The 25671-nt window shown below is 37.8% G+C and overlaps 5 protein-coding genes across 6 annotated transcripts in view; 2 read left to right on the top strand and 3 right to left on the bottom strand.

The window, feature by feature from the left end:
• LOC18991658 overlaps nt 1-4172 on the top strand; it is a 6016-nt gene extending 1844 nt beyond the window's left edge. The window contains exons 3-18 of the mRNA XM_024151940.1: nt 112-181; nt 259-390; nt 482-731; nt 830-1029; nt 1109-1193; nt 1291-1352; nt 1437-1488; nt 1619-1663; nt 1736-1863; nt 1951-2010; nt 2134-2197; nt 2322-2554; nt 2644-2728; nt 2937-3001; nt 3104-3238; nt 3370-4172. Coding sequence (XP_024007708.1) covers nt 112-181; nt 259-390; nt 482-731; nt 830-1029; nt 1109-1193; nt 1291-1352; nt 1437-1488; nt 1619-1663; nt 1736-1863; nt 1951-2010; nt 2134-2197; nt 2322-2554; nt 2644-2728; nt 2937-3001; nt 3104-3238; nt 3370-3996 — 2293 coding nt within the window. The 3' untranslated portion in view covers nt 3997-4172. The remainder of the gene's footprint in view (nt 1-111; nt 182-258; nt 391-481; nt 732-829; nt 1030-1108; nt 1194-1290; nt 1353-1436; nt 1489-1618; nt 1664-1735; nt 1864-1950; nt 2011-2133; nt 2198-2321; nt 2555-2643; nt 2729-2936; nt 3002-3103; nt 3239-3369) is intronic.
• Nucleotides 4173-4307: 135 nt separating this feature from the next.
• Nucleotides 4308-6187, bottom strand: LOC18991657 (tryptophan aminotransferase-related protein 4). The gene is given in 6 exon segments (XM_024153273.1): nt 4308-4630; nt 4718-4979; nt 4981-5002; nt 5090-5388; nt 5462-5759; nt 5852-6187. Coding segments are annotated over 6 exon segments (1368 nt in total). The 5' UTR covers nt 6133-6187; the 3' UTR covers nt 4308-4424.
• A 333-nt stretch (nt 6188-6520) lies between these two features.
• LOC18991656 (probable S-adenosylmethionine carrier 2, chloroplastic) lies at nt 6521-9322 on the bottom strand. Its single transcript, XM_024151939.1, has 12 exons — nt 9242-9322; nt 9117-9165; nt 8640-8750; nt 8487-8569; nt 8246-8322; nt 8051-8141; nt 7776-7829; nt 7597-7692; nt 7349-7438; nt 7145-7258; nt 6937-7017; nt 6521-6818 (listed from the first exon to the last, which is right to left on the bottom strand). Exons 1-12 carry the CDS (start codon nt 9320-9322, stop codon nt 6708-6710), a joined length of 1038 nt encoding a protein of 345 aa, XP_024007707.1. The 3' UTR covers nt 6521-6707.
• Nucleotides 9323-9468: 146 nt separating this feature from the next.
• On the top strand, nt 9469-14302 carry LOC18991655 (probable choline kinase 3). 2 transcript variants are annotated; one of them, XM_006414973.2, is made up of 8 exons: nt 9469-9476; nt 9993-10405; nt 10627-10748; nt 10829-11024; nt 11105-11222; nt 11307-11354; nt 13914-14014; nt 14092-14302. In XM_006414973.2, the coding sequence occupies exons 2-8, from the start codon at nt 10052-10054 to the stop codon at nt 14206-14208; spliced, it is 1056 nt and encodes a 351-aa protein (XP_006415036.1). In that variant the 5' UTR covers nt 9469-9476; nt 9993-10051; the 3' UTR covers nt 14209-14302. The 2 variants fall into 2 exon arrangements, with proteins under 2 accessions (XP_006415036.1, XP_024009042.1); XM_024153274.1 differs by lacking the exons at nt 9469-9476; nt 13914-14014; nt 14092-14302 and adding exons at nt 11440-11540; nt 11618-11766 and having other exon boundaries at nt 10033-10405.
• Nucleotides 14303-14362: 60 nt separating this feature from the next.
• On the bottom strand, nt 14363-18552 carry LOC18991654 (probable LRR receptor-like serine/threonine-protein kinase At1g34110). The gene is made up of 2 exons (XM_006414972.2): nt 15014-18552; nt 14363-14876 (listed from the first exon to the last, which is right to left on the bottom strand). Exons 1-2 carry the CDS (start codon nt 17961-17963, stop codon nt 14500-14502), a joined length of 3327 nt encoding a protein of 1108 aa, XP_006415035.2. The 5' UTR covers nt 17964-18552; the 3' UTR covers nt 14363-14499.
• Nucleotides 18553-25671: the final 7119 nt, after the last annotated feature.

Below are 25671 nucleotides of genomic sequence, written 5' to 3'. Positions count from 1 at the left end.
GATTTTCTCAATAAGCACTGCTTCTCGCGAAATGGATAGGATTCTTTTGGGCGCGACTAGATTATTGTTCGTCCGATTCCATGCATTTCGCGTTTGGAATCTGCACCTTAGGTTAAAAAGGGTGGGGAAAATTGCTCATCTCTGCACCGATGGATCCTCTTCACGATTACCTGCTGAAGAGGTATGTAATTCACAACTGTTGATCCAATTAGGTTTTCTTCATTTTCCTCTTAGTCATTTACGAAACAAAAAACGTAGGTTGGGGATGAATTTGCAAAAGATTACTATACCGTCTTGGAATATTATCCGCAGCATCTCCGTGCGTTTTATCAAGATTCTAGTAAGATTGGACGGACTAGAAACGATGTAATGCGTTTAAACACCTTATCGGTAAAAATCATACCTTTTTTCCCTTGATTGACTCAAATCCTATTTGGTGAAAATCTCTCTTTTTGCTGATTGATTCCTATTCTTGGAGCAGAATATAGATGATGAGAATCTTAATGGAGGTTCTGGTTCGGTGGAGGTAACCAGTATCATTTCCCGAGACTGTCAAGATGGTGTTGTCTTGGTTGTTGTCTGTGGCTACTCCACTCAAAAAGAGACACTTGAAATGATGAAGAACTTCACCCAAGTTTTCTTTCTTGCTCCCCAAGAACCCGAGGGCTACTTTGTTTTGATTGACATTCTCCAATTTGATGACCAGACGATTGTTTCTGCTAGTAATAATGGTGTGTTAGCAAAGCAATCAGTTCAATTATAAAAGCAGCCTGCATATTTTGCTCCCGAGGGAATATCTAAGACCTTGGTTTAATGGGGATTGAATCAGTCGTAGAGGAGAGAGTTCCAGAAATGGAGGTCACTCGCAAAGAAGTTGCAGAAGTTCCAGAGACGCAGGTCACTCGCAATGAAGTTGTAGAAGTTCCAAAAACGGAGGTCCCTCTCAAAGAAGTTGGAGGTGGTTTACTGGCAGTTTCTGAACCAAATGATGGACTTGAAGATGTGTCTAAGATATCTGATGCCTCTGCTGTAAGTGGACACTCAAAGATCTAAATAACTAGCTTCTGGACTTGGAAACTGATACGTAATAATGTTAATTAACGTGAAGGATGTGAAGTTAATACAAGAAGGTCAACATCCGTCTTGTGATCCTAATGAAGATACTGGAAATGGGAACAATCAAGAGTCTCAAGGTAGGAAAAATCGTAAAATATTTTTGATTCTCTCTTCTTCTTTTTTTTTTGTCCTTTTATTATCCACTCTATTTGAATTTGTTTGTCTATTTTTCAGTGTTGATTGAGGGTGTAACAGTTCATGTTGGAAATCTTCCTCCAAATGACACAGCTGCCGAGGTTGAGAATGCATTTAAGACACAACTCTTGGGACTTGGACCATTGTTAGAATGATTTTAATAATGCTGGCATGGATCTTTTCAGGCGTCCCCTGTGATGATTGATGGCCGAAAAGTTCCCGTGGCGAAGGCGCGAGGTGATTTTTAGTATTGACTGAAACGCAAAGGAAACCTTTGCACTCTTTGTCGATTTTCTCTACAAGTAGCTATTGCTTTGTGAGATTGTATTGTTTCAAGGTCAACATCCGTCTTCTGATCCTTCTCCAGAGAAAAAAGCTGGAACTGGAAATGGAAACAATCACGAGGATCAAGGTAGGAAATTCGTAAATATTTTTGATATCAATTTTTGCGCTCCCTTTAACCTTTTGTTTGTTTATTTATCAGCGGTAACTGAGGATGCGGGAATTTGTGTTAAAAATCTTCCTCCAGATGCAACCATTGCATCTGTTCAAAAGGAATTTGAGCAGTTTGGAGCAATTAGAAGAGATGGAATTCGAGTTATAAACAGATTGGTATTTTTGACTAATCCAGGCATTTTTCGAACCCTTTTTGCATAAGGTAAACAAAGACTAATTTGTGTACTTGTATCAAATGGGTAGGCCTATTCTTTTGCTTTTATCGACTTTGAGGAAGAAAATGCCGCCCGGATAGCAATGGAGGTACACGTGGACCCTTGTTTAACACGTGGTCTGACTAGCTATAGCGTTTCAGTTTCATCTTTGAAGCCACAATCACATAACTGTTTGATCGGTCTTGATAATGTTGGCATCAATCTTATTCAGGCGTCCCCTATTATTGTTCTTGGGCGAAGATTTTTTGTGCAGAAGAACCGACGAGCCCATAGAAGTAAGTGTGCAGGGGTTAGAAGTAGCAACACTCATCATTGTTTTGTCTCTGAAACCGTTATGCCGAAGTGAGTGGTCAATGAACTGTGCTGAAGGCTCAAATTATATTTTGGTTTGAGAATCAGGTTACTGGAATAGTCAATCCTCTGGACAAGGAAATATGCACATACGCCAGGAAATGAGAGGAACAGAAGTTTATCACATACGCAAGGACTGGCAGAAGTCAAACGAGGAACAAAGTAAGCGTCAGGATGAAGAGAGAGGAACAGGAATTGATCATTCTCGGAACTATGAGCAGGCAGTGGAGGAACATGGAAAGATTCAGGGGGAACAGATGAAGCTTCAGGAGGAAGCTGCGGTAAATTTTCATTTCCTGTTGTCATCTATAATGTCCTGTGATTGTAAACTGTCTATGAAAACGAAAATGCTGCCTTGAATCTTATTCAGGCGTCCCCTGTGGAGATTGATGGGCGATTGGTTCCCGTGGAGAAGGCGAGAGGTCCTGTTCAGAAAGCGTCTTTAGCGTATGATTGTTAGTATTGACTGAAATGCCAAGGCAACCTTTGCACTCTTTGTCGATTTTCTCTACAAGTAGCTATTTCTTTTCGAGATTATATTGTTTCATAGCTGCTTCTTGCGAAACGGGTATGATTCTTTGTGTTTTAGGTAGTTTCTTTTTTTGTGCGACTAGATTCTGTTCACCAGATTCATTGATTTTCCGTTTGAAATTTGATCGTTAGATTCAAGGGAGCATTGCTTAATCTCCAAATCAATTGATCCTCATCCACGACCATCTGCTAAAGAGGTATATAGTTCAACAATTGTATGATCCATCGGACTTTCTACATTTCCTGCTGTCATCTATAATGTTCTGTGATTATAAACTGTTATGAAAATGAAAACGTAGGTGGGAGATGCATTTGCAGGGTCCTACTATGATCGCTTGCAAAATTTACCGCAGCTTCTATACAAGAGTTATGCAGTTAACAGTACGATTACACGGCCTGGACAGGGTGGAGTGATGCACAACTTCACCTTATGGGTAATAAACTTTTCTTGATTGACTGATTGCATCTGGCTTGTGACTGAAAGAAACCGGACTGGTTGTTTTTAGGTTACTTTGGGGAATTTTGTTTTTTTCCTTTTTCTGATTGATTCCGATTCTTGGAGCAGGGTATAAATAAGGAACTTGATATGCTACATTCTGGAGGTTTTGATTCCGCTGAGGTAACCAGTATCACTTCCGAAGACTCTCAAGTTGGTGGTGTCTTCGTTGGTGTCAGAGGCGTCTTCGTTGTTGTCAGAGGCTACTTCACTTTAAACAAGAGATATAAAAGGAACTTCACCCAAATTTTCTTTCTTGCTCCCTTCGAATACCGCTACTTTGCTTTCACCGACTCCTTCAACTTTGAGACAGATGTTATTGACCTTGGGGACTGGCAGAAGTCAAAGGAGGAACAAAGTAAGCTTCAGGAGGAAAGAGGAACAGGAGTTTATCATCCTCCGTACTATGAGCAGCTAAGTGAGGAACATAGAAAGATTCAGGAGGAAAAGATGAAGCTTCAGGAAGAAAAGGTGAAGCTGCAGGAAGAAAAGACGAAGTTTCAAGAGGAAAAGATGAAGCTTCAGGAGGAAAGGATGAAGCTTCAGGAGGAAAAGATTCAGGAAGAAAAGACGAAGTTTCAGGAGGAAAAGATGAAGCTTGAGGAAGAAACGATGAAGTTTCAGGAGGAAACAATGAAGCTTCAGGAAGAAAAGAGGAAGCTTCAGGAGGAACAGAGGAAGCTTAAGGAAGAATAAGAGAATCAAAACTGAACTTGACTAGTTATGTTGATAGAGGCTGGAATTTACATGCATATACGGGTGTTTAGTGATAGAATCTTACCAACTGATTGTTCTGTGAATAGGCTAAAAACAAGAGAGGTTTTGGTTCCTGTAGTGGCAAAAGTGGTTAGATATATTTGGAATCTCTTAAATGAATGAAATCTCTGTGAAGCTTTTACTTTGTGTCTTTGTGTATTGGACTCTAAGAAACTGGCTATGAACAAACAGATAAACAACCACACAAAAAAAGAAGAAGAGCAATTGCAAAGGAAAGAAAACTTAGAATGATAACAGGAATGTTACATGAACAAGCATGCGTGATTTTGGATTTATCCTTATAGTCACAAAGCATACACTTTCTTCATATGAATGAATTGAAGACATTTGATGACAACATTAAGTTTTCAGATGAAATCAGCTCCTCGAGAGACTAACTTCTTCAACATATCAATAAGATGATCAAAGTCGTCTTGTGATCTGATGAGACTCAATCTCACAAACCTTTCCTCTGATCCAAAAACTTTGCCACTGCGACCTGTTATCTTCGCCGCTCTGAAAATCTCATAGCAGTTTGTATCTTCTACTCTCTCACACTTCACCCACGCATAAGCTTTCCAAATGAAATCAAACAAGTTATACACTTCAAAAAAACAGAACAAAAAGTATCAGCTTTCTTGCACTAGAAGAAATAACTTACAAGGAGTGAAGTCTCTGACTTTCTTGAAATAGTTGCAGTACTCAGGTTTGGTTGTCTGCAACGAGAAACGATTGGACATTGAGAAGATCTTGTTCAGTGTATCCCATCTTTTCTTCAAAGTTTCATAACCAAAACTGAATATCTCATCGCCTCCATCGCTAACTACTACTTTGAGCAATTCAAGAACTTGAAGCTGTGTTACCCGAGAAACTCCCATACTACTTAAAGTTACATATCTTTTCATCTTTTCATAAACAGACAGATTTGTCCTTTACCAATCCCCATCTGCAACGATAAAAATAAAAACACTTGTTGGTTGTTTTTGTGACTAATCCAAATCTCTTTCATACATTGTTTTACTTTCTTGTTTACCCGAATCTTGAGCCAGCATGACCTGTAGTCTTGGAGAGACTGAACAAGCTCAAATCTTCATCAGCTGGAACAGTTATAGGCGAGAAATAAGGCCAATAGTAGGCGTAATCATGAACTGTTTTGACATTAGGACCTTGAAGAACCGCTCTTTTCAACATCCCATCTGGATTATTCGGAGATGTCACCACCTCTATAACTTGTGTGACATTATCACTGTCCTCGCTCTTCTTCCACGCAAACGCATCTCCTTCAAACTTGAGATGTGCTGAATCAAAGAACTCCGCTTGCTCCTTGTACATCTTCACACAAACAGAGTGATCAGACCCACCAATAAGTTTGTTTACATAAAGCCAAGAATAGAGCTTTGCTTACAGCGTAAAACGGAACAGAAGCTAAAAGTCTTGCAGGTGGTGATGATGATTCTATAAAAGACAAGGCATGAACAGCTGCTGCAAGCAATTGTGTGGATCCACTTCCAAAGATTACGAATCTGTTCTCTGTAATAGCGTTTCCCACTACACCATGCAGCTTCCTAATGACCTTCTCGAGTTCTTTAGACACAGATGTCCCATCTTGATAGATATAACTCATCCTATGCCATCCCGAGACCAAAACCGCACTTCTCTCTGCTTGTCGCATCCAGAAAGGCTCCAAGAACAAAGGGTCTCCACTTCAAAATCCATAAAAACATAATTAAAAAAGTTTATAGAGTGGTTTGGTCTTAATGATCAAAAAGGGAGAGATTAAAAAGTTGATGCATACGAGTTAGCATCGACAGGACAATCTTGGAGAAGAAGGGAACAATCATTTCCTGTGTAGCAGTTGTTGCACTCACATGGAGGTTTATTGCCGTCAAGAGAACCAAGACCATCCACGTAAGCTCTGCCATGGCCTGAGCATGAAACAGAGGCTGCAGTTTCTGCTTCCACGGTGGCTCTTTTGGTCCACGTCGGATTCCATGTGGTTGAGTTGTTGTAGAGAATATGAATGATGAACACGAGATTCAAAATGATCGACACTGTAACAAGGAGCTTCTTCTCCATTGTCTTTACTTAAACCTGCAAAAAAGCTTTAAGCCTTGAAATTTTTATGTGCTCATGTATAAATGTCACTAGTAGAGATTCCAGGCTACTAGTAAATATTATATTAGTGGGGGATCAATTATCAATCACTAAGGAATAAAAAAAATGTTAAATACTCTGATAAGAATTGAGTGAGACTGCTCTGTTTGTTATCATTTGTTACACAAATTAACTCACCATTAATTATCATATATACATTAGTGGTGTTTAAATTGTTTATTACGCAACTTTAGAAGTTATAACGTCCACATAAGGTTGATGTTTAAGTAACTATCCAGTTTTAAGATCTGATCTAAGCCTTTCAAAATATTGCTAGTACTTATAAATTTGAAGATAGCAAACAAAAATCAAAATTAAAATAATGAATTACCCAAAAATATTTAATTTAGATTACAATTGTGGAGGTTGATCGAACAAAAGAGGATTAAGACAGATACGTAGAGAATCTGAATTACTTCAGTGCTTCACCTTCACAGAAAACATCAAAGAGACAAGAGTGATGTAGACACAAAAGGTAGAATCTAACTGTTTAAGTCTTATAACTCTTTTGGCTTTTTCTGATTTGAAAGAATCTGCTTTGTCTTTTCCAAAACTCCAAAGAAAATTGAACCTCCAATTCCTATCCATAGTACTCTTGGACCCATTCCCTACATACAGAGTCTCAGACTTGTCAACAACTTTGCAAAAACATGAGAAACATGTCAACAACTTTGGGATCATAATGCCTAAGAAACTTGGATGTGGTAAGATGAGAAATTGATTCACCTTCCACAAAGCTGATGACCCTTCTTCTCTTAATATCGTCTTAACGCAATCCGAAACTCCTTTATACTGATTTCCTGCGCCCTGCCAGAATTCAAAAACGAAAAATGTCGGTACTATATTACTGGAGCTTCTTATTCTCCTGTGAAATGCATGCAAGAAGAGCATGTTGCTCTTATCAGTAATTTGTGCATTAATCATTTTGACATACCTGAACCATTAATCTGGTTTTGATTACATCTAGAGGAGTGGTCAAGACTCCAGTGACAGCACCAGCAAAGGCACCAAGCATTGCGTTCTCTGGATCATTTAAATCTCTTCTCGCCTGTTCTAAACATGTGGGATATCTCACTGTCATTAGTCAACAGAATCAGATGGTTTTTTTCACTGATCAATGTAGCCACAACAAACTTACAGCTAGCTTGTATCCAATCCGTAATTGCTCATATACGCAAAACTGAAGCGCGTCAAAAGGCAAATCTCGCAACAAGAAAGATCCAAAACCCTACATGTTTGGAAAAAATAAGATGAAAAGATTTGATGGAGCTTTTATTGTTTGCCCATATTTAACGAGTGATTCATTGAACTACAAACTCAAGTAGTGCCTGCTCCAAAGAAAATAGTAAACCAGTAGAATCATAAATCAAGAAGTAACATTTGTACCGCATACATGCCTCCAAAGCCTTCCTTGACTACAATAAGGCGAACAGCGTCAGGGGCCGAAGCAAATTGTCCAGTTTGCATTCGCTGTTTAACAACCTGTTGAAAGTCTCCATTAGCTTAAACAAGCATATAACCAATACAGAATAATAAAGCAAATAAACAAGAAGAAAGAAGCTTACTTCTGTTGGCACACGAACAATAGAAGAAACAGCACCTCCTAAAGCACCTGCAGCCTGATTAAGCTTATATAACTCGCTAAGACATACTGTATATCCTTTTTTCACAAAGCATATTAGATTCTAAGGGCCTCTATCTCAAATCAGTAGGTTTTAAAACTATATGCTAGCAAGACTAATGTATAAAGCCCGAGTTCTATAAAAATTTAAACTGCAAAATCTCTGGCAGACAAACAAATCTTAATTCACTATTAGGATTATGTTAAGTTTATACATACCAAATGTGCAACCGCACTAAGCTTTTCGGGTAAAACCTCTAGCAGCTTCTGTTTGGTTGGTTCATATACACCGAAAAATAAGGCGGAAGCACTGCACATAAAGAAAAACATTATTCACTAAAAGAAGAGAGTCATGAGCGTTTCAACTTGCTTGCATGCCTTTTTCTTCTTTTCCTTTTGATTATAAATACTTACGGTAAGACACCAGCAAGGTTTCCACCAAGACCAGAGTATAGCCCCTTCCATATTATCTTTCCTCCATCTCGAGCTACCTAAACATGTCAAACCAAATATATAGTCAGTCAAACATTGACATCTCCATGTAAGTAAAGAAACGTTATGAATAAATCTAGGCCATAGTAGTACTCTCCCAGTAATTACATTACCTCAAAAGGATGTAAGATCATAACACAAAGTGATGTGAGGAGAAACATACCTGTACTCGAGTTTTAATTGTATCAATCGGGTATAGAGCAGCTTCCACAACAAGACCAGCTATCCCTCCTGCGATCAGGCTCTCTGAAAACAACATAACAAAAAATTTGGTATTCCTTTGGACAGGTGCATTCAGATGTGTTTGCAACCATACCATAAAGCACACGCAAGAAATGGCATGGATCCTCTTGTTTTACACAGATTGTGCCACAACCACTGATCTGCTTCTTGTTAAGATGATTGATATTCTTGAATGCCAATGCATCTACAAGGAACATAAACATAACCAATCAATAGAAGGTATCAAAAAAGACATGGGTTCACTAGACTTGGCTAATTTGTCTTAATCACAAGATAACCCATTTCAAGGAATTACGAAACAATCAGAAGATACTCTAAAATTCTTTGAGTTGATCTAACCACTTTATTTCGTAATCTTACAGAACAAAAACAGTAATCTTGTTCTTGTGTTGTATTGGTCATTTAATTTCAATTCGAAACAGCAATGGTAGCACAAAAATTTAGAACTTCTGAGCACAAAATAACACGAAAACGTAAATTTGCAGCGTCCGAATCGATCAGAGAAAGGGAAATTCGTGAGACAACGGTTGATTAGAAGGAGAGAATTTACCAGGGAAAGCTGTCTGAGATTGATCTCCGTTACTGGAGACACGATCCATCTAAAACCATTAGAAGAAACAAAAATCAAAATCAAGCTGAAGAAGAGATCACATTCAGAAGCAGATTAAATCATACGTTAGAAGATGAAGATCTAAAACCCAAAAATGACAGAGCGAGCGAGCTAGAGAGAGAGAGTGGCAGAGGGAATTTCGTCATAAACCCTCCAAAAAGCAAAAAAAAATTGCTATTGAAACCGAGACCCACCGAACCGAACCAATCGGTTCGACCGGTTAAATCAAAATCAACAACATATATTAAATCCACATCTTCATTTTTTCTCCAATTTCCAGAGCTATCTGCAATTTTCATGGTAAGATTCTTCTTCATCTTCTTCCCTTTATTTTCTTCTTAAGGTCAATCGAAATTCATCATTCACTCGAACCGAGACTTGTCGTTTTTTTTGGTATGAATCGTGAGACTTGTGTCTTTACTCTTTAGTAATGCTCAAGATTCAGTAAATTTACTAAAATGTTGAGAAATTCAAGCTCATCTTTGGTTTGATCTTTTAATGCAACTTAAAAAAAACCAGAGTAGCTTTCACATTTCGGAAGTCTGGGTAAGGTTCCATCATCCATTTGTTAAAAATTACCAGAAAATGATTAACTTTATCTGAGATTGAATTGTAATGTTGCAATTAAACATAATTAAACTCCTCTTATTTAGGGTTTTAGCTTTAAGACAGGAGCCTAAAATTTCGGGAAAAAATGAACATATAAGATTATGCATTTGACGGCTTTTATAAGATTCGGGTCAATTCGATCTTGTTCTTTTGCTTTGTTTTCTCATTTTAATTTTAATTTATAAACGCAAATGTTTCGTAAAGCAGAGAGCTTTTGTCGTAGCTTCTTACAGAGATCACAAAAAGATCGAAGAGAGAGCAAACAAATGGGCGTAGGAGTGTTGGGTTTAATCCCGATTTCATCACCAGACAGTCTAAAGAAAGTACTTCAAACACTGTCGGGAAAATGGGGAGACGTAGTGGAAGATCTCGAGAGTCTACAAGTGAGACCCATGAAAGGTGCAATGACCAACGAAGTTTTCATGGTGAATTGGCCCACAAAGGAAAACACTTTTCACCATAGGAAGCTTCTCGTTCGAGTTTATGGCCAAGGGGTTGATCTGTTCTTCGACAGGAAAGACGAGATTCGTACGTTCGAAGTTGTCTCTCGATATGGTCACGGTCCTAGACTCCTTGGCCGGTTCGCTGGCGGTCGAATCGAGGAGTTTATCAATGCCCGGGTATGTTCGGTTCCTTGTACATTCCGGTTTATTTGTGCAATAACGCAATGACAGTGTCTGGTCTGGTTTTGACTTTTGAGTATGAGGAGATAGTATCTGATATTAGGATTTTGGGTCATCGTTGAACCGGAAAATACCAATAGAGGTATGCCCGGTTTAGTTGTCTATTGTATGAGATGCTCTGAGTCTTGATGGACATTTTGATTTTTAATTTTGAACAGACTTTATCGGCTAAGGATCTTCGTGACCCGGAAGTATCTGCTCTTGTTGCGGCTAAGCTAAGAGAATTTCACGGTATAAACATTCCTGGTGAAAGAAATGTGCTCCTTTGGGATAGTATGAGGTAAGTAAAGTAAATCTTTCTCCATATTATGAAGCATGAATGGTCAAAAGCAATGACATAATCTTGGAAACACATGGCAGGAATTGGCTAGGACAAGCCAAGAGTTTGTGTACACCTGAAGATGCAGCAGAGTTTGGTCTAGACAACATGGAAGCCGAGATTGACTTGCTGGAACATGAGCTGCAGTATAAGCAGGAGGAGATTGGGTTTTGTCACAATGATTTGCAGTACGGTAACATCATGATTGATGAAAACACCAATGCCATTACTATCATTGTGAGTTAGTTTCTCACATTACCCTTTCAAAATAATATCATCCTATCACACATGGACCAACTTGAGATTCTTTCTAACAGGACTACGAGTATGCTAGTTATAACCCAGTTGCATACGACATAGCAAATCACTTCTGTGAAATGGCGGCAAACTACCATTCTGACACTCCCCATGTCTTGGACTACACTCTATACCCAGGTACTCACTGGTTAACCCGGTTTGGGATCATCGAGAAGTCGAAAAGTGACATGGTTCTGACTGATTTGGTTTTGGGAATTGCAGGAGAAGAGGAACGGAGGAGATTCATTCATAACTATCTCAGCTCTTCAGGTCAGATTCTTAAAGAATCAAAGCTCCTTCTTCTTCTAGTCATTACAACGTCTCATGGACCAATACGTCTTCTTCTTTTTCTTAGGTGAAGAACCAAAGGAAGAAGACATAAAACAGCTCTTGGAAGATGCTGAGAAGTACACATTGGCAAGTCATCTCTTCTGGGGCTTATGGGGAATCATCTCTGTAAGATCTTTTCGTATCTTTTTCATGTAAGAGAGCGATCTGAGAAGTTGTTCTGAAATGTCAATGTGATTGCGCAGGGATATGTGAACAACATCGAGTTCGATTACGCTGGGTACTCAAGACAGAGATTCAAACAGTACTGGCTTCGAAAACTCGAGCTCTTGTTTTCAAACACTAAATAATGTAATGCAAAGTTGTAACCAAAATCTAAAACCAAATCAAGAAGTCAAGCTTAGAACCTTGTTGAAACCAACTCTCTGATCTCTGAAACCCAAAAGCAAGAATGTTTCCAAATTGTAATTGAATACGACAAGAACTCAAACTAGTGCATTGATACTTCTAAATATGTACAAGAAAATCAAAACCTGCCAACAAATTCTCTTACAGTTTGACTTAAACCAAGAACACAAATGCTAGTTAAGAAGTCAAGATTAGAAACCAACTCTAATCTCTAAAAACCAAAAGCTGAATGTTTCCAAATTGTAATTGAATACGACAAGAATTCAAACTAGTACATTGATACTTCTAATAATATACAAGAAGCCAACAAATTCTAAACCAGTTTGACCTAAATCAAGAAACAAGATCAAGAAGAAGTAACGAACAATCAATCACAGATGGTTATGAAGAAGAAGGCTTTATAAGAGGCTGCGATGTTTTACCCCATTCCTCGGGACTACACTTAACCTCCCTTAACAAAGCCACAACTTCCTTCATCTTCGGTCTCTCCACAGGCGAAGGATTCACACAGAACATCGCGATCCCAAGTGTCTGAAGCATCACCGCTCGACGGAATAAGCGCTTGCGATGGAATAAGCGCTAGGGTTTGCGATAGAGAACAAACCAAATCCTTAGCTAATTTTCGCTTGCGATGAGAGTCGAAGAAACGATCTTGCTTGCTTGCTGAAGAGAGTAGCCTTTTGGCGCGAATGATTCCGTTTTTTATTTTGTGACGTTTTAACAACCATCAGTCTCCTTCTAAGGCTTCAGCAATCCATTGGGCCCAATAAAACCCATTATCACTGAAAACCCAGTAAATAGAGGTCAAGAAAAGGCCCAATAAGAGACATTTAACTCTAAAACCCTTAGACACACAGAGCATCAAAACTCAATTTCTTCCAATTATCCAAGCTCCTCCGTGATCGCACAATCCGCAAAGGTTTCACATTTTCGCCTTGTTTTAACCCAATTTATCTGCGTATTCCTATTTCTTGTATAGAGATCTATGGCGAGTGTGACGATGAGGTAGAGGGTCAGCCAAGAAAAGAACCTGAAACATCCAAGAAAGAGCCAAAGAAATCCTCACATGACAATGAAAGTATGTCCAAGGTAATAATAATAATTCAAACACTTACTTTGGCTTACACATATCTTCAGACTGTCGTAAATCTCCTCTGATATATTCGATCTTCGTATTGTTGTAAATTCTCCTCTAATATATTCCATGGTTCATTCATATACATATATATATATTAGAGACTGATCTATTACAATAATTTTTTATAAAAAATAAAAAATAAGTGCTATCTGCAAAGTGGCAATCTGACAAGGGAACAGAAAAAAGTGAAAGATAGCTACTTATTCTGCTGTGAGAATTTCTACAGTCTTCCCGAAATGATCAATTACATGAAGGAGAATCACGGTTTACCAAAGACAACTGTGACGAATGTTTTTAAGGAACTCTTGAAAAGCAAAAATGCGGAAGCATATCTGAGGGTATCACAGAAAAGATCTCTACAAAGGGTAACTCTACAGAGGAGGACTAGTGGAACAGGCGTTGCTTCTTCTTCCACTAAGTAATGCTTTTCAAGAACCAAACCAGAATACCCACCAGAAGATATACATGTCCAGTAATCTTTTTCATTCTGGTAGTATATTTTTAATAACAATAGTTATGTTTTTTTGCTTCGGAGAACTGGTCATCCTTGGAACCAACTCTTTCATTTTCCCATTTCGGAAGTCAAATGATTCAATCTCTTTGTTTCTGCTTGTTTTACAAATTTTAAATGAATGAAAAGCCAAAAAGAGGCAATATGAATTGCCCAACAAAGTCTCTCGTCATTACCTTGCCTTACTTATTCTAATATTTAATATCTTATTTGTTTCGAGTTTGGACTTGTCAACGATTTTGGGATCATAATGCCTAAGAAACTTTGAATGTGGTATGAGAAATGGATTCACCTTCCACAAAGCTGATGATCCTTCTTCTCTTAATATCGTCTTAACGCAATCCGAAACTCCTTTATACTGATTTCCTGCGCCCTACCAGAACTCAAAACAAAATAAGTCTCCTGCATATAAAGAATCAAAGCTCCTACTTCTTCTAGTCATAACAACGTCTCATGTGCCAATACGTCTTCTTCTTTTTGTTAGGTGAAGAACCAAAGGAAGAAGACATAAAACAGCTCTTGGATGATGCTGAGAAGTACACATTGGCAAGTCATCTCTTCTGGGGCTTATGGGGAATCATCTCTGTAAGAACTTTTCGTATCTTTGTCATGTAAGAGAGCGATCTGAGAAATTGTTCTGAAATGTCAATGTGATTGCGCAGGGATATGTGAACAAGATCGAGTTCGATTACGCTGAGTACTCAAGACAGAGATTCAAACAGTACTGGCTTCGAAAACCCGAGCTCTTGCCTTCCTTCTCGTCTCAGATGTTTGAATAAATCTTGTTTTCAAACACCAAATAATGTAATGCAAAGTTGTAACCAATATCTAAAACCAATGCTAATCAAGAAGTAAGCTTAGAACACTATTGAAACCAACTCTCTGATCTCTGAAACCCAAAAGCAAGAATGTTCCCAAATTGTAATTGAATACAACAAGAACTCAAACTAGTACATTGATACTTCTAATTATATACAAGAAATCAAAACCTGCCAACAAATTCTCAACCAGTTTGACCTAATTCAAGAAACAAGATCGAGAAGGAGTAACGAACAATCAATCACAGATGGTTATGAAGAAGAAGGCTTTATAAGAGGCTGCGAAGTTTTACCCCATTCCTCTGGACTACACTTAACCTCCATTAACAAAGCCACAACTTCCTTCATCGTCGGTCTCTCCACAGGAGACGGATTCACACAGAACATCGCGATCCCAAGTGTCTGAAGCATCTCCTGAACGATCTGGTCTGGTAAACCTTGGAGCTTCACGTCAAGCACCGATAAAGCCGGCTCGAAGCTTCCCATCTTCTTCTTCACCCATTCCACTATGTGAAGCCCGTCGCCGATCTGTGGCTGCACGGCGCTCCGGCCACTCAGAATCTCCAGCAAAACGACGCCGTAACTGTACACGTCACTCTTCTCTGTTATGTTCATCGTGTATCCGTATTCTGCATAATTTCACAAAAGAAACCCTGAGCTTTTACAAATTGTTCAATAAATGATTTTATGAAATTGGAAAATCGAACCAAACCTTTTAAACCGGATTACCAGCCACTACCAAAGAAAGAGAAGAAACAAAACTTGCCTGGTGCGATGTAGCCATAAGAGCCAGCGACTCGAGACATGGCGGTGTGATAATTCGGCGAATTCATCAGCTTCGCGAGTCCAAAATCCGCGAGGATCGCTTCGTATTTGGAATCCAGAAGAATGTTATTGCATTTCACGTCTCTGTGGATAATCGCCGGAACGCAATCGTGGTGGAGATAAGCGAGACCCTGAGCGGATCCGATCGCGATCTTGTACCGAGTTTCCCAATCCAAGTTTCTGTTTCCTTGAAGCAATTGCTGGAGATTCCCATTGGGAAAGTAATTGTAGAGAAGCAGCTTCACCGATTTATTCGAACAGTAACCCAAAAGCTTCACGATGTTTCTGTGCCTGATGTTACCCAGAATCTGGATCTCCGCCGCGAATGAATCGATCGCCGCGTGTTCTCCTCCTTCGTCGTTGTCTTTAGTTTTCCAGAGCTTCTTCACCGCGATGATCTCTCCGTTTGGCATTTCCGCTCTGTAAACGACTCCCGAACAGCCTTTCCCGATCACGTTCTCGTCTATCAAGCAATTCACAATGTTGTTGACGCTGATACCGAGTTTCTGAAACGGAATGAATGTCCATGGGTACGAGAAATCTTCTGCTGTCGATTGAGAAGAAGAAGAAGATATCATCGCTGATTTCTGAGTTGAGTAGCGGTGGTTGTTGCGTAAGACGAGAAGCCAAGCGGCGAGAATGGCGATGGTGATTGAAGCGAGGATTACAGCGATTAAAGCTACGATCTTTGGGGATCTGACTCCATTGCTTTGACCAGTGTGTGATGAGCAAGTTATACCGTCGATTGAGTGGCATAGATTGGTGTTCTGGAGATAAGAACTTGCGGAGATCGTTTTGAAGAACGGTGTAGCTGGGATAGGACCAGAGAAGTTGTTGCAGGAGATGTTGAGAGAAGCTAGGCTCGTGAGGGAACCGAGGACTTTGATGTCGCCGTGAAGCATATTGCGTGAGAGATCGAGCGATTGCAACTGCGTGAGGCCAGCGAAGGTTTCAGGGATGTCTCCTGTGAAGGCATTGTAGCTCAAATCCAGATTTATAGTCAAGCTTGTGACTTGACCGAGTTCCTGTGGGATTTCACCAGATAAACTGTTGAAGCTTAGATCAAGAAGTGTAAGCTTCTGCAGGTTCTTTATGGATTTAGGGATCTGGCCAGAGAGGAGGTTGTTGTTGAGGATCAGCTTGTTCAAGTAACTGAAGTTGCCGAAACTCAGAGGTATGTTTCCGGTGAAGCTGTTTCTGCTCAGATCAAGCTGCTCCAGATTCACAAGGTTCCCTAGCTGAGCAGGAATATCTCCGGTGATGTAGTTGTTGTGCACATCTAAGAGCTCAAGCACAGTGATGTTAGAGATCTCGTAAGGAAATCCACCAGAGAAATGGTTCATGTAGAGATCAAGAAACACCAGGTTCTGTAACTCGCCTATCTCTTTAGGGACCTGACCTGAAAGTTGGTTCTCTCCGAGTCTTAGCCTCACAAGCGACTGGCATTTTGCTACGCTCTTTGGTAATCCACCTGATAAGGAGTTTCCTAGAAGGAGAAGTTTGCTGAGCCGCTTTAAACTGAAGAGCTCTTCTGGGATTCTTCCTGTTAGCTTGTTCCTAGAGAGGTCCAGGGCGATTAGGTCCGTGCAGTTGCCAAAAGAAGACGGAATTGTTCCTGAAACCGAGTTTTCCCACAAGAAAAAGCTCTGCAGAGACTTCAGGTTTCCGATTTCGGAGGGTATGGAGCCTGATAACTTGTTCTTGTCCAGCTGAAGAGCAATGAGGCTTGAACAGTTGCTTAGTTCCCAAGGAATCTGACCCGTGAACATATTATCTGACAACTGAAGCTGCTCTAACCAGACAAGCTTCCCCAAATCTCCAGGAATCTCACCGGATAGATCGTTGGCCGAAACATCAAACACCACGAGGGAAGAACAGTTGGAAATCTCAGGTGGGATGACTCCAGATAAAGAATTCCCCCATAGAAGCAAGCTTGTGATCTTCTGGAGCTTACCCAGTTCCTTTGGGATGGATCCAGTGAGCTTGTTCATGTGGAGGTACAAGTTCCTGAGCTCTGAGCACAAACCCAGTTGAGGTGGAATAGTACCAGAGACCTCAGTGTCATACAGAGCCAATGTTTGCAAATTTACCAAGTTTCCAAAAGTGGAAGGGATTTGACCTGACAAACCAGTGGCTGCAAACCCTAGAGTTGTCAAATTCGTCAGAAGCCCTAGCTGGGCAGGGATAGGTCCTCCGAGATTAGGGTTACCACCAAGCCTGAACTGCTGAAGAGAGACCAAAGAGCCTAAACTTGAAGGAATCGAACCATTCAACAGATTGTCCTGAAGACAAAGAACTTGCAGAGAAAAGAGATTTGAAATCTGTGAAGGGATTGATCCAGAGAGCTTGTTGGCATTCAAGATAAGGAACTGGAGAGAAGAGAGGCGGCCAAGCTCTGATGGGACTGGACCAGAGAGAGAGTTTGAAGAAAGGTCGAGAAGCCTGAGGTGGGTGAGTTTTCCAAATGAAGGAGGGATTGGGCCAGAGAGGTTTGTGGAGGAGAGGTTTAGGAACTGTAGAGAGGAGAGAGAAGATAGGTCTGGGATTGAAGACAGGTTAAGGAAAGTGTCGGGGATAGAGACAGAAATCACTCTGTTGTCTGCAGAACATGTAATGCCGTACCATGAACATGGTGTCTGGTCTAGCGGGTCCCATGAGGAGAATAGTGATGAAGAAGAGGATGGTGATTGTCTCTTGAGAGAGAGAAGAGCTTGGCCATCTGATGAAAGAGAAAGAGTGGGTTGGGCCATGGAGACCCATGAACAACAAAAGAACAAGAATAAGAAGAAAAGATTCAACTGTTTGCTGCTACAATCGAAAGATTTCCACTTTAAAATGAAAAAATGGTTGAAAGGACATAAACTGGTGAAATGGTTTGGTTCTTTCTCCATCTTTGGTAATGGAATGATTGGAGATTCAATTGGTGGTGGTGGTGTAATGGAAGATGAGGAAAGAAAAGAAAAGCTCTCTTATCTTTTTCTTTTGTTGAACCTTGAGGAGACAAGAAGCATGTGCAGGGGCTTTGCTTTCTGATTGCTTAGGGTTTACACTAAACCATTGCAGAACAAGAACAGCAAGAACAATAACTGTAGATAATAACCATGTGAAGTTAAGAGTGAGGTCTTCACACTTCATGGATAAACTCTCTGGCCGGGGGGAAAAAAGATTGAAATTTTACCCGGCGACGGTGGTGGTAATGGTGGCTGCGGCGGAGCTAAGAGGTTGATGAAGGCGACGTTGGAGTTTGAGTCTCACTTTTTCTCTCTCTGTCACTTTCTTCTCGTTTATGGTTGTTTGCCTTGGGAAGACTAATTATAATAAGATTGAATACTCAAAGCTCTTATTATATTATAAGTTTTTAAACTATTATAGTGCAGTGATTTAGGCGCCACCGGATTTTCTTCCGTTTTTTCGTGGATGTGTGTGCAATGTTTATACAAGTTGTATCTATATAGACACTACATGCAATACTTTCTGAAAATATTCACTCTATATTTCTACAATAAACAACTCTGTAAATTTAAAACCAAGGTTTATAATTAAGTCTTCCTTCCAAAAATCGAGGTTAATTATTATGCTTTGCTTTTTATAAAGTTATTCACGGACCAATAATTTTGTAGAAATTTTAAGTGTATCAGTTTTGTTTTGTTTGAATCCACACCAGTTTCAATAAACCATTAATACATAGGATTGTAATACATTTAGTCATCAGGATGGAATTTCCTTGTTACCAATATATATATATAGAAAAATTACTATGAGTCAATATTACACAAAAAGAAAGAGAAAAAAAATTTCAACAAGCACAGTATCAAAGCTAATACCCATATTTACTCACATGTTCGATTTCTTAACGTCTATGTATTATAGATTTATCTAGGATAAAACGAAGAAAACTTAAAAGTTTTCATGTTTCAAGATAAATAGAATATGTTATGGATTTTTAAAGAAATGATGTCAGTTGTAACGTATAAGCAACTGAGTTATTATATTTGTATGTATATAATGTTACATCCACACGTATATTAGTGGTTTTAGGGTGTGATGATAAAATCAAACCACGAAGCAATGTAGCTAACAAAGTAACAATGCATGTTATAGCTCTTGTCTTCTTCTCCCATTTTCTTCTCCCTTTGTCGGCTGCTCCCAGCCGTTGGATCTTCTTACTCTCTCTCTTTTGACTCTATAAGTAGATCAACCCATACTCAACGAGATGATAAAAAAGTGATACTGTGCTAATTGGTTGCACCGTATGTATGGATTGTTTATATTGGGCAAACTGATCTATGTTCACTAGGTGATTACATTTGATATGTTTAGATAAAAATTCGATTATAGTAATAACCTTTTTAATAAAATTTACAAAACTGAATGTTGTAATAAACTTGGATGACACTTACTATGACGTAGAGAGTATGATATATACTCAAGTACAAGAAAATGATAAAGTATAATAGAAAATTAACATCGTAATTTGTTATTCATTTGGTGAACGTGAACCAGATAGGTTTTTTATTTATTTATAAAATTAGACTTTTGTTATTAATTATTTCACATCGAAAGTTAGAAATAACATAAAGTAATATGTAAACCAGAATATCAATGAATTTAAACAGAATAGACTTTCATAAAATTTAACATGGTATCAGTTGAGATATGGACTTATGTTCTTTGAAAAAGATTGGTGGATGTGAATGGTTTTGTAGTTCGGTTTAATTAATATTCTTGGTTTATTAGCGGTTTGAGTTTTATTTTTATTGTTTTTCGATTCCCTTTCACAGATTTTGTCTAGAAAACATATACTTTCCGTCTGCTTTGTTTTTCTTTTTTTAAGTGTTTGATTTCTTGTGATGAAGACTTTCTAAGGTTTGATGATAAAAAATTCAGACGGAAAGAAACGAATAAACTAAATTGGAGTATATGAGTTGGGAACACACAAGTGATGAGAGGCAGCATGGGACACGGTGAAAGTTAAAAACTCAAAAAAATGAGTTTGGAGGGAAGCCCCTTTTGTTTGTGTCGTCTTTCTTTGATTATGGGATGGGTTTTTTTTCCTCTTTACATGTCGATTGATTAAAGAAACTGTCGTAAGCCTAAAAAAACTATAATTAGTTAAAACGATACGTAAAAATCATAATTACATTACCAAGACAAAGGAGGTGGGTGCGTTTTGGGAGGTGAGCAGCATCAAATATTGTTTATATAAAAAAAACTCTCACATGAAGGAGAGAGGCATTAATGTAAAATATAATTTAGATTTTGACCTCTTTTTACTCCCCATTTAAAATTTTATACATACGATAAGTTGATAAGAGATACCTTTGCTTTAAAGAATTTGTTTTCAGTAAAATAATTATCCGACGTAGTTAGTTCAATCAGTGTACTAGATATGTAGCCACCCAAAGAATGACAATATGTAGCCACCCAAAGAATGACAATATGTAGCCACCCAAAGAACCAAAATACAAATACTGAAGTCTTGTGATATGACTTACCTAATCTTCTCCTAAGAACACTAGTAGTACGTATACTCTCAAACGCTAATACACAAATAAGAAAAAACGAGAATTTTTCTGTGTATGGAAGAATTATATTTTCAAATATACCTTTATATAGAAAATGACTAGCCAAATCTCATCATGTTTTTGGTTAGACTTGGGTATTATTCCCGGGCCTAAGGACTCGAACCGGAACCAGCCCAAAAAATCGGTTCAGATTGGTTTCGGATATTGCCATATAACTGGATGCATCCTGAAGCTTATACTCGTGGGTATTGGTTCGGTTCTGGATATTACTCGTGACCTAACTCCTAATGGTGAAGCTGTGAATCTGGATTTTGGTAAGGTCTCAGAACATGTGGTTAGGGAAGGTACTAATGAGATGCTTGTCTTAGCAGAATTCCCATTATCGTTCATCGAGAACTTAGCTTAAAGACAATTTTACATCAAAAGTTCAATTATACCCTCTCATTCTCGGAGAACCGCCACAAGAGACATTGTGGCGATGTATGTGGTAAAAAAAGTACCTATGAAAAAGATTCTTGAGCAGAAAAAGCAGAGGGTGTCATTGACAACAGATATATGGACAGCTCCCTTTACCAACGCTAGTTACATGGTAATAACATGTTATTTTATTGATGCTAATTGGCAGTGGAGGAAGTTGATCATAGGTTTTAAGAATGTGTTCGATCATAAAAAAAATAACCGGAGAAGAATGAATCACGATATAAGTATATAACTATGACTTGATCACGTATTTGAATAGAGAATATATTATGCTTTGACCAATTCAAAATCGATAACATATTTCAGAATGGATTTAGCTTTCTTGTCATCAAACACAAAAGATCAACATGAATATGGTATACACAAATAAGCTCATGGACATAATTCCTAATTAACAAATCAAATTCAAATATTCTATTTGAGGTTTGTACCACTTTTGATATTTTTAAAAAAGATTTGAAGTTTTTCAAGATTTTCATGTTATTCATCACAATGTCGATACATGAGGACACTATATTATGGTGCTCATAGCTACAATTCCTTCCCAAAATCAGGTCATTTCGACAAACCTCTCCACCAAAAACTAACCAAAAAATTTGATCAAAACTATTTCGTCAAAAATGACTACCAACATGGTCATGTGGGATTGATTGGATCCTTAATCTATAGTTTAGAATCTTTTGATGGTGATCAGGACATAATCACGAAATGTTTCTGAGCTGTGTAATCTGAGTAATATTAACTTAGAGGTTGACTGCCAATTCAATAATTGATTTAAGCCATGAATTAGCATGGCAACCAATTCTCGACCTTTGGGAACTCAGTGAATTCTTCGGTCTGTGTGTTCTAATTCCCATATTTTTATTTATACGTAATAAACAAGTCAAGTTTAACTTAACCTTGACCTTTGGGAGTATTTTTTACTGGTTATATACCTTCGAAAAGATAGACTGTTTAGTGGTAATAAATATGTCTCTAACATAGGGAGAAAAAAAGAGGTCTCCACCAATTCAACAAAATGTTATTTTACAAGTAGGTTAGCTGGAGCAACCATTAATTAGCGGCCGCGTTAAAGCATTTTGCTTTTGGAGCGTGGATACTGACAAAATAGCTATACTTGTTAATACGCTTGGTTAAATAATTAGTTACCCTAGTAGTATGTTCACATTAGCTACACTTGTTAATACGTTTAGCTAAATAATTAGTACGTATACTACTAGGATTCTGATTGGGGATAACACACATCAAAAGGGTTTTCAATAGTTTGTATTTTGGGATTCTATTTGTTTGTTGTAGAACCATCACCTTACGGACGAATTGAATAATGAAATAATCAAATTTTGACTTTGTCATTTTGTCATTTTTTTCCTTATTCTTCGGTATATACTTTTATAATTTTTTATCGTTGTATATTAATAATTTTTTCCTTAGAATTCCAGTTTTCCGAATTTGTACATTACAGTTACATCAGAACGTTACTTTACGATAAAAGCTGAAGGATCCGATAATCATGGATAAATCCATCAAGATCATTGATTACCCTTGGAATAATCTGATCAGCCAAATATGGCCAAGAAAGAGATAACCAGATTCGAACCCAAGTTATTATCTCATCTATCATTTGCTGGTCAATTTGGAATTTATAATTAGATTTCATTTTGGCTTCGCGCGCTACCAACTATAAGAACTATGTAGGAGAGAGTATTATACAGATTCTTTTGTGTTTAGTTTTGCACTACAAAAAATTGTGTGTTTTACATCATTTAGTTTGTGTAACATAAATGAAATGATTTTGTTTTGAATTACTTATAGTAAATGATATAATAATACATCAGTTATTTTATTTGATTTAATTTGACATCATATAATCACAATTGATACAAAACTCTTTCATTTTGCATTATTTGAATCACTTAAAAAATATATTCACATCAGTTAATATCATCGATATGTTTATTATTTTTTCTGGCATCACTTTAAAAAATGATTCACTTTTACATCACTTTAAAAGTGTATTTTACATCACTTAAATTGCATCACAAATGATTTTACATCACCCTAATGATTGCATGTTATGTTGGGAGGATGATGCAGAAAGACAAACTTGCAAAATTTGTGAAGCTTCTCGATGGAAAATAAATACAGCAAAGAATTTGATGCCTGGATCAGAAAGTAGGAAAAAAAAGCTCATGCAAAATTTTAACGTTATTTTCCTTTGAAAACACGGTTGCAACGTCTATTTATGTCATCAAAAACTGCTAGCCATATGAGATGGCATGTAACTGCTAGTAGTAATGATGGTAAACTTCGACATCCAAGAGACAGATGTACTTGGTAGGCATTTGATCAAAATATCCTGAGTTTGCATCTGATCCAATAAATGTTAGACTCGGTTTGGCTACTGATGGTTTTAATCCATTCGGTACGATGAGTTCTAGATACAGCATTAGGCCAGTGGTTTTATTTCCTTATAATTTTCTACCGTGGATGTCAATGAATCAGACATCGATGATTCTCTATATGGTTATCCCTGTAATGCATATGCCTGGTAATGATATTGATGTTTATTTGCAGCCACTTATCAAAGAATTAAAGGAATTATGGTCTGAAGGGGTCAAAATGCTAGATGTTTCTACAAAACAAACATTTGACATGCGAGCAGCCATCATGTGGACAATTAGTGATTTTCCTAGTCTTGGAAATTTATCTGGTTGGAATACATATACAGCATTAATTTGTCCAAACTGCAATTTTGGTTCATGTGGACAACATTTACGCCATGGAAAAAAAATTGTTTTATGAGTTATCGTCGTTTTCTTCCTCCAAATCATGATTTTTGTCAAAATAAAACTAGTTTTGATGGAAAAATAGAAACCCGATCTCCACCATTCAAGTTGACAGATGCTACAGTTGTTCATCAACTTGAGCAAGTTAACATTATTTTTGGTAAGAAACATAGTTCAGTTGGGAAAAAAAGAGGTCGAGGCGAGGCAGAAATATGCAATTCTCAACAATGGAGAAAAAAAGTATATTTTTTGAATTGCCTTATTGGGAGAGTACTGTGGTACGACATAATTTGGATGTGATGCACATAGAAAAAAATGTGTTCAACAACATAATCTACACATTATTGGATGACAAAAAAAATCAAAAGATAATTTACAAACTAAAAAAGATCTTCGTGAACTTGAGATACGTCCTGATCTGTGGCCCGATGATACCGAGAAGTATCAGGCAACATGTTTTACTCTGAATAATGCTGGGAAAGACATTTCTAAATGTCTTAAAGGATGTAAAATTCCCTGATGGTTATGCTTCTAACATATCTAATTGTGTTGATGTTAACAATAGGAAGCTATCAGGTTTAAAAAGCCATGATTGTCACATAATAATGCGAGATTTGTTGTCAATCACAGTTCAAAAAATGCTGCCACCAGAGGTGACTTCAGTCATTGTTGAGCTTTGTCGATTTTTCAGAGATATCTCTGCTAAGGTTGTTGATATCAATGAACTTGATAAATTACAAGACCGTATTGTAGTGATCTTATGTCATATGGAGAAGTTATTTCCTCCCTCGTTTTTTACAGTGATGGTACATTTAATTGTACATCTCACCGACGAAGCAAAAGATGGTGGACCAGTTCAATTTCGTTGGATGTATCCAATTCAGAGGTGAATTTTTCTCATTACGTATACATCTATATTTATATAGAAGTTGAAACTTACTTGATTTACTCATTTACAGGACTCTTGGATATTTGAAATCATATGTTCGCAATCGTGCTAAACCTGAGGGTTCAATTTGTGAACAGTATTTAGCTGATGAATATGTAACGTTTTACTCAATGTATCTTGATGATATAGAGACACGATTTACTTGGATTAGCAATGCTGACGATCAACCTCTAGCTGACACAAGTGTAAGACCAAACTCAGAACTACCTCTTCTTTTTCCAAATCTTGGTAAACCTGTTGGTGTGGGTCACATTCATACACTTAGTTATGTAGAGAGATATCAAACACATCGACATATTTTAGTCAACTGTCATCTACTTGATCCCTTATGAAAGTAAGTCTTTTTCATCAAAGAACAATCATTTTTGTTTTGTTGATATATTTTAATAAAAATAATTCATGTAATTTTCTTTATAGGAAGTTCAAAAATAAGTTGTTGAAGAAATATGGTCGTCAGAATAGGAGGAATCGTGCGATTGACATTGACAGAGAAATGCATCTTCATTTTGCGAAATGGATCAAGGAAAAAGTAGAAAAAAATGAGTTAGATGGTATAAATGATGATTTACGATGCTTAGCTCTAGGTCCTTCTGAGAAGGTTGTGAAGTATACAGCTTACAATATCAATGGATTCAAATTCCGGACAACAAAAAGAGAGGCTGACCTGAAAACACAAAATAGTAGTGTTTATGTGGCTGCTAAGACTATGAGTTATGCGAGTTCTCGTGATCTTAACCCAAGAGCTGGAGATGTAGTTTACTATGAAAAATTGGTTGAGGTTATAGAGTTAAACTACTATGAGGTTTTCAAAATTATATTATTCAAATGCAAGTGGGCTGATACTTAATCTGAACGAGGG

Source organism: Eutrema salsugineum, unplaced genomic scaffold, assembly GCF_000478725.1.
Source record: "Eutrema salsugineum unplaced genomic scaffold, Eutsalg1_0 scaffold_5, whole genome shotgun sequence".
NCBI lineage: Eukaryota > Viridiplantae > Streptophyta > Magnoliopsida > Brassicales > Brassicaceae > Eutrema > Eutrema salsugineum.
This window is presented reverse-complemented; position numbering and strand designations above follow the sequence as displayed.